The sequence below is a fragment of the Callithrix jacchus genome, chromosome 2 (genome assembly GCF_049354715.1).
Source record: "Callithrix jacchus isolate 240 chromosome 2, calJac240_pri, whole genome shotgun sequence".
NCBI lineage: Eukaryota > Metazoa > Chordata > Mammalia > Primates > Cebidae > Callithrix > Callithrix jacchus.
In genome coordinates, this window is record NC_133503.1 from 19,082,770 (window position 1) to 19,095,404 (window position 12,635).

General features: G+C 42.1%; 1 protein-coding gene across 1 annotated transcript in view; it reads right to left on the bottom strand.

Moving 5' to 3' along the window:
- SDK1 (sidekick cell adhesion molecule 1) overlaps nucleotides 1-11,791 on the bottom strand; it is a 1,001,700-nt gene extending 989,909 nt beyond the window's left edge. The window contains exon 1 of the mRNA XM_035283177.3: nucleotides 11,355-11,791. Within this exon, the coding sequence (XP_035139068.2) occupies nucleotides 11,355-11,655 (301 nt within the window). The 5' untranslated portion in view covers nucleotides 11,656-11,791. The remainder of the gene's footprint in view (nucleotides 1-11,354) is intronic.
- Nucleotides 11,792-12,635: the final 844 nt, after the last annotated feature.

Here is a 12,635-nt window from a genome sequence, read left to right on the forward strand (position 1 = left end):
AAGCATAACAATTTAAATTTCCACAGAAAACAGCAAAGTTAGAGATGCAGATGGCTTTTGATTCCACAGAAAACAGCAAAGTTAGAGATGCAGATGGCCTCTGTCTTTCCAAGTTAGCATTCCATGACACAGATCTAAGTAATTTTCAAAATTCAGGAATTAATGAGCATCAACCAATCATATCAAGTTGCCACAAAAATGCTAATGGTTACAATCTCATGTCATTAACTCCTATCCACTGAGCTGCTCTCTCAACCACTTGCCTCTCTGTGTATGCTTTATCTCAGTTCTTAACAGTGCTTTACTCTGCACATTCGATCTAGCTCTCTGCTAGCCAAGATCTACGTCCAAATTTCCTACAGCTATGACAATAAGACCCCAATTCAGAATGTAAAGGTCATTTGGAATGTACTGGCTAAATATGAAGAGATCTTCTTGATGTTTGGTCCTTCTACCTGTTTGGCAAGAATCCTGTTCTGATCTAGATGTTAGATTCCTCACTCCTATTGCTCAGTGGCTTTCCACTTGAATCCTTCATCTGTGTGTTCCCACATGCCAATCTGAGTACCCAGATTCCACCATGGCTTGCCTACATGTAACCCTGCTAAGGTCCTATTTAAACTGATCTACCAGATGCTGAATCCCCTGTATTGTTTAAAGGGCTCTCCAGGGTAAACTGCACCATACTGTATTTTTTTGGTGTATCTATGCTCTAATCAACTATAAGCTCCCTGAAGGAAGAAATTGTTATTGATCACTATACCTTTAACACAGCACTTTACTCACTGAAGCACTGGATGAATTAACTCCTGCTCATATACATTTTTAAATTTTATTTTGACTAAAAATTGGATGTATTTATTGTGTACAACATGTTGTTTGGAAACATGTATACTGTGAAATGGCTAAATCGAGCTAATTATATGTATTACTTCACATACTTTTTGTGGTAGGAATACTTAAAATTTTGCAACTCAAGGTTAAAACACGTTACCATTAATTATAGTCACCATGTTGTACAATAGATCTCTTGAATTTATTCCTAAATGAAATTTTGTATCCTTAAACCAACATCTCCCAAACCCCTCCCTACTGCTCAGACTCTTGCTAATCCATTCACACACTATAGTATGAGTACTTGTAGTGAAAACTGCTGACACTGTCTCAAACTGCAAAGCAAGTACATACAATTTAAGGGGCACATTGCAACACTACTTCCTATCATTTAGCACTTGACTATCTGTATTTCACTCCTGGTTTCAATGTCTTTCTTTTTGAAGTGCATCTTTTAGTAGTTCCAACTACTAACCATCAACTTTGTTTTTATCTACAGTCTTTATTTCATTTATTCTTCAATATCATAATACTTTATATGGACATGGAATTCTAGGTTGATTGTGAATTTCCACCTCCAGCCTTTGACAATATTATTCAATCATCTTCTGCTATGAACAAAATGCCTGCCAGTCTAGACATCTAGTTTACTCAGTTCACTTTCCTCTTATTTTCCGAGGCTTCATCTACAATATATCTAGGTATGAATTTATTTTTATTTATGCTCTATGTGGTTCAGTATGGCTCTTGAAACTAAGAACTGAGGCCTTGTATTGACTATGAAAAATTCTCAGCCATTATATCTTCTAATAGTGTCTCTCCTACTCTATTTCCTCTATCTGAAGCTCACAGAAGGTAATATTGGACTTTCTCATTCTAAAGTTCATGAATCATAACCACTCATTTTCCATTTCTTTATCCCTTATTACTGTATTCCAAGCAATTTTCTCAGCTCTCCTTTAAAAACCTATTGATTTTTCAATACAGTTTTTATCTTCAATTATATCCACTTGGCTCTTTAACCTGTCCATTGAGGTTACTTTTTTTAAACTTAATGACCATTATTTTCATTTCTAGAATTCCAACTGGGTTCTTTTCCAACTCCATGCTATTTTACTAATCTGTGCTATTCTTTCATTATGATATTACCTCTTTCATCTTCAAAATGTTAAGCAAGTAATCTCTTTCATATGTCCTATAATCTCAACCTCCTGGAATACTATTCATAACATCTGCTGGCTCTCCTTCATGGTGATTGATTTCCTTGTGCAGCTGGGCAATTTTCATGTTGCAAGCTCATCTTTAGCACGACTTGTTTCTTCTGCAAGAGTCTTAGGTTTTTAATTTGCTCTGCCAGTCAGTTTCACACTTACTTCTGTAGACTCTATTTGTTTCCATAGCTCTAGACCAGATTTCGTGCTAATTTGTCTCTGCTTGAAGGTTAGTTGCACTGTAAGAAAGGTTAAATTTGAATCCACCCCAATTATGAGGTGTAATCTTGGAGTTTAGATATCTCTTTTTTATTCCTAATTATCACAACTCCAGGAGGACAACAAGTTTCCTGTACTTCCCCAAACCAGTAGGCAAAGTTTTTCTAGTTCTCTTTTCACAGATGGAAATGGCCTTCAAGGTTTGATGCTCCACCTTCCAAGTTTATGCAGACCCAAGGCCATGTCTCTAGCTCCTTCATGAGATCCTCAGACCTAAGCCATTGGGGCCTTAGTTTCTATTTGGATCAGAAACCACCACAGGCCTTGAGCTCCTGATTAATGCCCTACCTCTGAATTTTCTGTTCATAGCTGGCCTCTAGGAATTTCCTGGTCTTTCAAATTCAGGAACGCTTGTTTGTTCTTCATATATTTTGTCGATAGTTTGTGTGTGTTTATACCAGGGTGGGGAAGGGAGTCCTCGACATTCAGCTCTGGGGCAATGTTGCTAGAAGCCTCTAGTAGTCACAACATATGAAACTGAAATGATTACTTCAGAGAATTGTGATCCTCTACTAACCATTTCGCCAAATGACAACTTTTTTCCCCAGCCTCAATAACAGATTTCAAATTTGGAAAAAATATTCCCCAGGCATTTTAAGATCATTTTGTCACTAAGCATTTCAAATACCTCCATAGTTCTCTTTCTTTGAGACTTTCAATAGAACAAGAACATACCTGTTGACTCCATTTTTCCCTACTCAAGTCGATTTTAAAATACAAATCTGATCATTCACAAATTTTGGACTCAGTACCAAAGCTTTAAGTCAATCTCTATTTCAGGGTCTGAAGCAATAGGAATGCAAAGAGTGGTGACAGCTGGGTTTCAGTCACAAAGAGAAAGCAATTTTCAGTGAATCAAGAATGATGTCAACAGACACAGAAGCAAACTGAGAGATGATGGTAAAGAGGACAGTACCTGGGAGCTTTTGAGCATGAGGCTCTAGTTATTCCCTAGGTGGAAGTGAATACTAAACTTACCAATGTAAAGAAATTCTCCTAGTTATACTGTAATAGCTCAAGACCCCTCCAATAAAATCCTTTTTTCTTAAGTAGTTCAGACTGAGTTTCTAGCTTGCAAAACTCCAGGAGTTTTAGCTAAGACCACGGTTTTAGAAGAGCCAAGACAACACACTTAGAAAAAGGGAATATGCCTACAAGGCAAAAATAAAACAAATTCTACATAGAATAAAAATACCTTTGGCCAGCAAATACATAAATATGCTTAATGTTTGTAAACTCACGTATCTCTTCCTTTTAAAGGTCTAACATAAAATGCTTTAGGGTAACAGCCATGTTTTCTTCTTTTATGTTCCGCAAATCATTACAGCTTACTATAAGAGCTGAATAAATGCTGAATAAAAAATCAGAAGTAAAAGCATGACTATACAATAATATAGCAGAGCTGCATCCCTGGAAACTTGCTCCCTTTCAGAGCAGTTTATACATGCACTTATATTTAAAAAAAAAAATCTTTTTCTAGTGACACTTTGCCATTATTCTAAACTCGCCTTGCTCTTAGCCAGAAATTGTACATATTACCCAAGTATACTAAAATGTGGTGTACCATGGAAGTGGGGGAAAAAACATGGCTGTGGAAACCAGATTATATCCTATATAAACACTTTTTATGTTGCCATCTGGTGGTTTGTATACAAAAATCAACAGTGATATCCACTGTATAGAAGGGCTTGGTCACACAGTATCAAAATCTCTTTTATTCTTTTTGCATCACATCTAACAGCTAGAATGAAGTTGAGATAAAATTGACTTTCACTTTGAAAACAGGCCTACAAACACACAAAATAAAGGATCACACCAGAGAGAGGGACCTGCAAACACTATCACCTGTGGAGATGAGCACCCTTAGTTAAGTATGACAGGTTACACCTTTGTGATACAAAGTCCCTCCTTACTCCAAATCTGAAATTATTCTGACTAGTCTGCTTGGGTTGCTAAAATTCCTGCTACCAATTATCCTTAATAAAGGCAACTACTAGAGCTCCCCAAGTATCCATACAACACCTCCCCAAATCACCATAGTCATTACGTGGTTATTTCCCTATCTTTTTTCTTACTGAAAAGACCATTCATCATTGTAAAATTAATCTTACATACTTGAGAGCTTCCAAACCTCTCACAGTAAAGAATTAGGTCTACAATACAGTGGAGAGTTCTAAAAGACAGAAAAGACAACCAAAGGGAGAAAAGGCAACCAAACGTTACACAAAGGCTAACTCTATGTAATCATATGGGCCCCAAGGTCTAGCCCATTCTCTGAACCTACAACTCTAAAGCCTAGCCTTATCCGTTAAAAAATAAACTATTTAAAAATGAAGCAAAGCCAAAAACACTGCAGAAATTATAGTCTCAGCCCATGTTCAGCGAGCTAATCTCCAAAAATCAGAAATAGTTTACTTGACCAACATATCTGTTTTCAAGAAACTGGACTATTTCATTGATAGCTATTATCTTCACTAGACATTGTATATCAAGTGTCAGTTAAGCCTGCTAAAGTGAAAAATAATTATTGTGTTAATTTTAAAGACCCTTTGTTTTACTAAAAGGCCCTACTGAAGACAATTAAACCAACATAACATTAGGTTATGACACAGAAACAGACAACATCTACTAATCTCTTTAATTACTGATGGTCACTATACAGTAAATATAAACATTCTCATCCATGACTATTTTCTCATATCTTTTTAAATTTCTCACTGAATTAATTACCTCCAGATTAATTACCTTTTTCCTTCTTCTTCTAGCTGTTTAGATAAATAAGCATCTCACACTTTAAGGAAATTTATTTCTCCAAATTTCAGGCTTATACTGATAAATTATGGCACTAATTTGTTTTACAGAACGTAAAATTTCAAAATTAACCATTTTTAGACTAGAGTAAATATATCATGTGTTAGATGGCACACCTAAGGAGAAATATTACATTGCATCTTAGTTGTCTTCAACATCGTAAATACTCTGGGAAAAGTAAAATGAAGAAAATTAGGTTCTAAAAGCTAAGACATATGGAGTTACAGAATCCCCAGAGAGGAGACACATGTAGAGTCTAGTGAAGGGCAGAATGGATGACAACATACAGAAGATCAGAGAATCAGAGCAGAACAATTTTGAACATCTAGTATAACCCCTCCTTTTATAAGTGAGAAAACAAACTCAGAGAGACTAATAGACTTGCTCATATTGCAAGGTAGTTACAGAATGAACTATAAACCAGGCCTACTGACACTTAGCCCAATGTCTTTTCCATTTACCATATCCATATTTCTAGGAAAGCTTCATAAAAAAAATACTTTCATTCCCACAATACCCACAGGAGATTGGGACCAGGCTGATGCAATGAGTTTCTGGCTTTTGAGCTTTCTGTCAGGAGGCCAATCACCTAAATACTAGAACCACATATATAAACAAGGGTTTCCTAAAGCAATGCTCCTATAATAATCATAATTTTTGTATTTGGATTTAATGGCAACACTGTTCATATAATGAAGCTCTAGGAGTAATAACCTCTCCAGAACAGATCTCAGGTATAGGATCAATAACTGGCAGGTAGGTATCTAACTGTGACAGACTTTTGCATTTCAGGGATTCATTGAAAAACTTAAAACTTATTTCTATGTGCTACCATAGGATGGCAGGAGGTGCCATATTAGCTGCCTCGACTGACAAAATATATCCTCCCTCAGGATTATCGGTATGAATGTTTATACACTTTTTTTTAAAAGAGGTATACATACTTAGGGGGAAATTTAAGACAATGCCTTACAGAAATGAAGTCAAAGTAAAATTTTAGAAACTATGCAAATTAAAATGCTCAGCTACTTTGGGTAGAAACATATAATTGGTTACTAGGAGTACTTAATCAAATGACAAAACACCAACAGGTTTCTTTCTTTTGTAAATGACCCTTAACTTTTCTTTATACTATACCTTTTTATGTGATTTTCATTCCCCACCTTAAGCTTAATTCAACTTTCATGCATTTGGACTTAGAGGTCTACTCTCATAATGACCACTTTCTTTACTTCTTAGAGAAATTTAAGCAGTGACCTAATCAGAATCCTCACTTTGTGTCCATTCTATGCTCTAGTTTCAGTCAGCTGACATTACTGGTCTCTGATCTCTGGGACACTGCAAGGCTGGCAGGCAGAAAGACACTAGGGGCCACACACCTCTGCCACCTTAGACACCACATCCTATGTATCCCAACACAAACAACAGAGGAGCCTGGAGATGAGATGTGAAGCTGGGGGTTCCCATCTGAGGATGAAAACAACATAAAGGCAACTGGTAGAGAGAATTAAACTACACAGTCTTACTTGGTATCACTTAATTACCCACTTAACTTGCAGCCTCCCAAGTTGTTTTACTTTAATCTATGAGGGTCCAGGAAACTTCCTGGTTAGGTATAAACCCCAGTATATATCTAAACTTAACTGTTTACATAAAATGTGTGTTGCAGCAACAAAAGATCAGTACCTTACAAACTCTACCTCCTTAAAGGACTCAAATTCATATACTTGAGTCCAGATAAAAGAATTTTCCAAATGTTCCTCAAGGAAATGGTTGGTGCTCTCCCAGCAGTCCATTCTATGGTGGTCTAATCTCTGCCAACAGACCATCACAACACATGAAGCTAGAATTCATGTTATGTTGTGAAAGAAAAACTGGGGGTAAGGGAATACATCAAAATGGTAATGTTCATTTTCTTAGAGGAAACAGATGGGTAGATGGAACGGGTTACATATATTCTTCTCTATTTTCCAAATTAAGTAATTTTTATTTTGCAATCATAATTGTAAATAAGGTTAATCTAAAACTTGAGATCAGATTACTCAATACTGTATCTAGAAAACATCACCACCATTTTCCCTTTGGTACAGATCTGATTGCTGCTCATTCATCCCTCTCCTTATAAAGGCAGAGGCTACATGCAAAACACTCCAGCCCAGTGGTTATGAACTCAAATTATGTTCAGACTCTGGATCAGCCTTTTCATTCTGGCACCACCACTGCTAGTCCTGGGACCTCAGGCAAGTTAGTTAACATCTCAGTGCCTCAGTTTTCTCATAGGTGAGATGAGAACAAAAACACTGTCTACCTCTCAGATGCTGCTGTGAAGAATAAATGAGCACTTAGTGCTTGGCACTTAAAGGTTCAATGAAGGACAGCTACAGGTGGCTACGCAGGCTGCACAGAGGGTAATAACTGCTTATTGTTGGATTTAGAAGACAGTAACCAACCAAGAGACCAGTTGTCTGTTAAATACACAGTGGTCTAATTAAGTAACTGAGCACTCTCTAAGCTAAGACTCTTTATTAAGATGCTACTCAACTATGGGAGTCTAGAACTCCAGTTCCAGCTGAAACTCAAATTACAAAGTTGTAAAGGGAGGGTTAGGAGGAGGGGAAGCAAAGCATTTCTGAATTAATGGAAAGCAACATGGGCCAAAAGGAAGCTAGATTTGTAGTGAGCTCAAACACTCCAGCAAACAAGTGGCAAAAAAGCATAATTAGTAGACCCTGTCGAAGGCTGAGAATTGGTTTGAGAAAAGTGAACCAGACCACAGAAAATCAGGCTAAACGTGACAGAAATTGAGATTGTGGGATTAACCAACACAAGGATTTTAAAAAAAGAAAAAGAGTAACACAAACATATAAGAATCACTTGTGATGTTTTTAAATGCATGTTTCTGAGAACCAGCAGGTCTGAGGGGGAGCCCAGATGACTATATTTTAAATTTTCACCAGTGATTCCGATGTACACCTCAGGCGGCACAAAGTAGGGGCTCAACAGTTTCACAGGAATAAACAATACAAACTGAAAAGCTGGTGTTCTCTGTTGAGTTTGAGATCAAGAACCTGGAACAGGTATAAGTGAACACAGGCCCAGTTTCATAAAAGTCACTAGGATTGTTGGGGGAGGACTTGGAGGGAAAAGCCCAAGAAAAAGTGAAAGGGAAATCAAGTCATGTAGTTCTCAAACTTGGCTAAACATGAGAATCACCTGGAGGGAGGAGGGGGTGTCTCAGCATTCTGATGCCCAGATCAAACCTCAAGTTCATTAAAAGCAATTCTGGGAGTGAGAGCCAGGCATCAGTACTGTTTAAAGCTCCAGGTGATTCCAACGTGCAACCAAGTTTGAGAAACAATGGGGTTAGAGAGCTTCCAGGAACTCACTGGGTGTCTGGAATGGGGGAAATCATAAGGTAATAAGTGAGCAGTTCTCAAGGTCCAATGTGTATTAGAATCACATGGAAAGCAAATGTGGCTCATGGAAAAGGAAGAGTAGGTCCTCCACAGTTTCATAAAATTCCCCAGGTGATTCTAACACATACCAAAGCTTGAGAACCACGTGTCTAAGTGGAGATAATTTCAAATGAGAAACTGAACAGCCCCATGGCAGAAATTGACAAGAACATTCCTATCCCCTCTAGGCCTTCTGAATGCAAGCTGGATCTAAGAGGTCTACTGCCAGAATCAGTAAGCCTGTCAAGGGTCCAAGGCACCACGAACTTCACACATATGATGCTTACACATCTTTAGCCTCAGAAACCATCCTTCCAAACCACTCACAGCTGGCTCTTTGGTGGACGGCATAAAGAAAGCATGTGTTGCCACCTGCCTTCCAGAATTAGAGACTTGACTTTTTAGGAATCCGGAAAATCACAAGCAATTAAACACCCACCAATAAACAGAGTATACAACTCAGAAATTCTCACCATAGAAAGAAGAAACTCCAGGGCAGATTAAAGTTACATTTGGAAGACCTGAACCTGGCAGGTCACATCATAGAGGGTCTGTAACTTAGGCTATTAAAAATGTAACTTTTACTGATCAATGTTGCATATATTTTTTCCTCAAAGATACATGACCACACCTATCCACATGAAATGCAGAGAAATGCATTGTAGCTAGCTTCACCTAGCTACAATGTAATAACATGGTACTTCAGAGGCTTCCAACCTGGTGGTAACTATTCCATTTAGAATGTTACATTTTATCTGATAAGATTCAAGAGAATACATTCCTGTGCATATGACCAACTCATCATCCCATCAGAAATCTCTTTTAACAGCACCAGAATTTTCATTTTCAAGATACATGAGCTTTTGTCAAATGGTGACATCTCCTCTGTAATATGAATTTTCAATATGATATAAAAAATGATGGATATATTACACATTTCACAGAGCACAAAGAACAGAAACCTGTCAATGAATTTAAAATTTGTGACAACCTATTTGAAATTTTACATTTAAAGACTGTAGACTTTCATAAACCATATAAATGTAAAACAGGTACCAATGTTTTTACTGCCAAAAAGGAATAAAATATTCTTCCCTAACAAAGTTTGGTTGTTGCCTTGGTATATTTTTTTAAATGTCTTCTCATTAACATTTCAGTTGTAAAAAATGCAATGCTTTACATGGCCTTCAAGGTGCAACTGATAAAAACTTGAAATTATGTAAGGTACTTCAAAACAAAGCCACTGGCAGATTTTTTTTCCCCACCATTTCAATTTGTGCACGAATCTTCAAATGCATGAACATACAGGTCTTACTGCAAAATGCAAGTCACTGCTTAAAAAAAAAGAAAACTTAATAAATACCATTTTGATTTTAAAGGTCATCCTAAGTGATTTAGATTTATTCACTTGAACCTGGTTTCTCTGGCAATCTACAGATCCCACTGTACAAAATGACTTAATAAATGCTTTTCTTCCAGAGTAAGTCATTAAGCAAAAGCACAAATAAGTGACATGAAAATTTCCCAAGTAATGAAGGAGTTAAATCAACCAGAAATATAGCGATTTGTTTTCATGTAGTAAAACATAAGAGGAAGCATTTATGAACGCTAGAGCGGGGCGGTGGGGCACAATTTAGATAACGTTACATAAGCATTAATAAAAAGTATGAGTTGGTTGTTAAACTATTGGATGATAGTTTTGAGCTCAGACCTTTAAAATGTTTTTACATTTAAGTCATGTTACTACACATAAATTGTCTTCACATGACACAGAACACAGCTAATTTAAGTTTAACGCTCTCATCCTCGTCAATCTCAGAGTACCAAGTTCCTTACCATGATAGTTGTATTGCAGGATACAGATAACGAACAAAGTTAATTTTCCTAAAGCCACCAGCAGCAAAGCCGGTTCACTAACGTGTTTTAAAGACTTCACCAAAGGGTGTATTAAAATAGTTATTTCTGGGTTGAGGGTGTTACTTTGTTTTAAGACCAGCAAACTTCAAAAGAAAAGGATGCTAATTGGCAGGGGTATGTTACGGGTTTCCGGGGCGGGAGGAAAGCCCAGATTTAGGAGGGAAAGCTCGTTTCACAAGAAATCCCATCTCCCTTTTCAAAAGGTCATTTCGAAAACAACAGATCCTCTTTCCCCATTTCAGAGCTCACCACTGTATTCTAAACAGAAGCCAACAGAGGGAGAAAAACAACGCCAAGTGCAAAAGCTGTGGGCACTGAAAGTTTTGCTCCACCGGCCGCGCAGCACCCACTTGCAGTCGGGCAGCGGGACTTGGGGGAGTCAGGAGCCAACGGGGGCTGGGTGGAGAGGACGGGGTCGCGCGGAGGAGCTAGAAAAGGCATTTCGCGGCGACTGGCACTTGATATTTGCAGCTCCTATGGATGTCACTCACTGGGAACCAGACCCAGCGGTACAAAGATTCAGGTACAGACCAGCCCCTTTTTTATTCTTGCAATGGGAACGGACTCAGGCATCCTTTTAAGGAGGGGAGAAATGGGTCTCAACTTTAAAAATTTTTGTTAGTGCTACTGCGATGTAAAAAATAAAATAAAATGCAAAGCAGCAGACGGAGTGCAGGCTCTACAGGGATCAGTTTCCCTCTCCTCCGAGTCCGGCATAGAGGAAGCCCCAGGGCTCCCTGCAGCCCCAGCGAGGCTCATCCCGACCCGGGCCCGGCGGCGAGGGGACCCCGGACACTCGCACGGCTCAAGTTCGCGCCTCCTGTCCGCGCCCCCCGCGCGCACCTACCTTGCGCCAGCGCCCGGAGCAAGTGCAGCTGCAGCGCCAGTAGCGCCCACCAGCCGTAGCGCCCCGGCCCCAACTTTGCCGCCAGCTGCCTGCCGCGCCGCCCTGCGCCCGCCGAGTCCCGGCCGGTGGTCTCGGGCGCCGCGCGGGGTCCCGGGGACTCAGGGCCGAGGCGCGATGCCAGCGCGGGGTGGACACGGTCGGGCGAGGATCTCCGCGGCCGCCCAGGGCCCGCGCGCTCAGGGGGCTCCGCGCCGCCGCCGCCGCCACCACCGGCCGCCGAGGGCCGGCTGCCCCGGGCCATGTCGACCAGCCGCCACCCCGAGCGCCGCGCCGGACAGACGGGCAGGCAGGACAGGCGGGACGGCTTCGGGCGGGCGCGGCCACTCCTCGGGCGGTGCGGCAGCCCCCGGCCCGAGGTGAGCGGCAGCCCGGCGCTGAGGGGCGGCGTCCCGGGTCCCCGCGTGAGGGGCGCGGCGCGGGCCGGGGACAAGCCGGACGAGAAGTTGTCAGCGGGGGAAATTCACGTTGGGCGCTCACGCAGTCCCGAGCCTGCCGCAGTCGGAGCACCCGGCCCCGCCGTTATCGCTCCGAGGGGTCCGGCAGGAGCTGAGGAGCCGCCGCCGCCGCCGCCGCCGCCGCCGCCCCCGCCCGGCGCTGAGGAGAAAGTGCGCCCGCCCGCACGCCGCTCTCGCCCTCCGCCGCCGCGGCCGCCGCTCCCCATTCACAGCCCGGCCGCACACGCCGCCCGCGCCCCCCGACCGCCGCTGATTGGCCGAGGGAGGCGGTGCCCGCTCCCAGGGCCCGCCCTCCCAGGCCGTCGCTTGTTTTCAAACTCGCGGTGCCCGCCCGCCTGCAATTTCGTGCCCTCCCCGGCGCCAGGCTCGAGCGCCTTCCCGCGCCAGCTGCGCCCCCTAGGGACCCGCGGCGGGGACTGCAGGCGATGCCGTCTCGGCACGCGCTCCCTAGGCGGGCTCACGGGCCCGGCGTGCGCGCGCGAGCGGGCGTGGGTAGCGCCTCCTCGCCCGTCTCCGTTGCGGTGCGAGCGCCCGGGTGGGTCTGGCCCAGGTGCGGCGGGACGCGCAGATCGTGCGGGAGTCCCGGGCAGAGGGTGGAAGGGAGAGCGCCCCAGGAGGCGCCCGGCTCCCACTTGCGGGCTTGGTGCTTGGGGGTGACGCGCCAAGCTACCGTAATTGCAAACACGCGCAAGCTGGTTTTTAATTTCTGGCAACCAAAGGCACCATTGGGTGCAAACTGGCCTCCTGTTTAGAGGAGTGGACATGG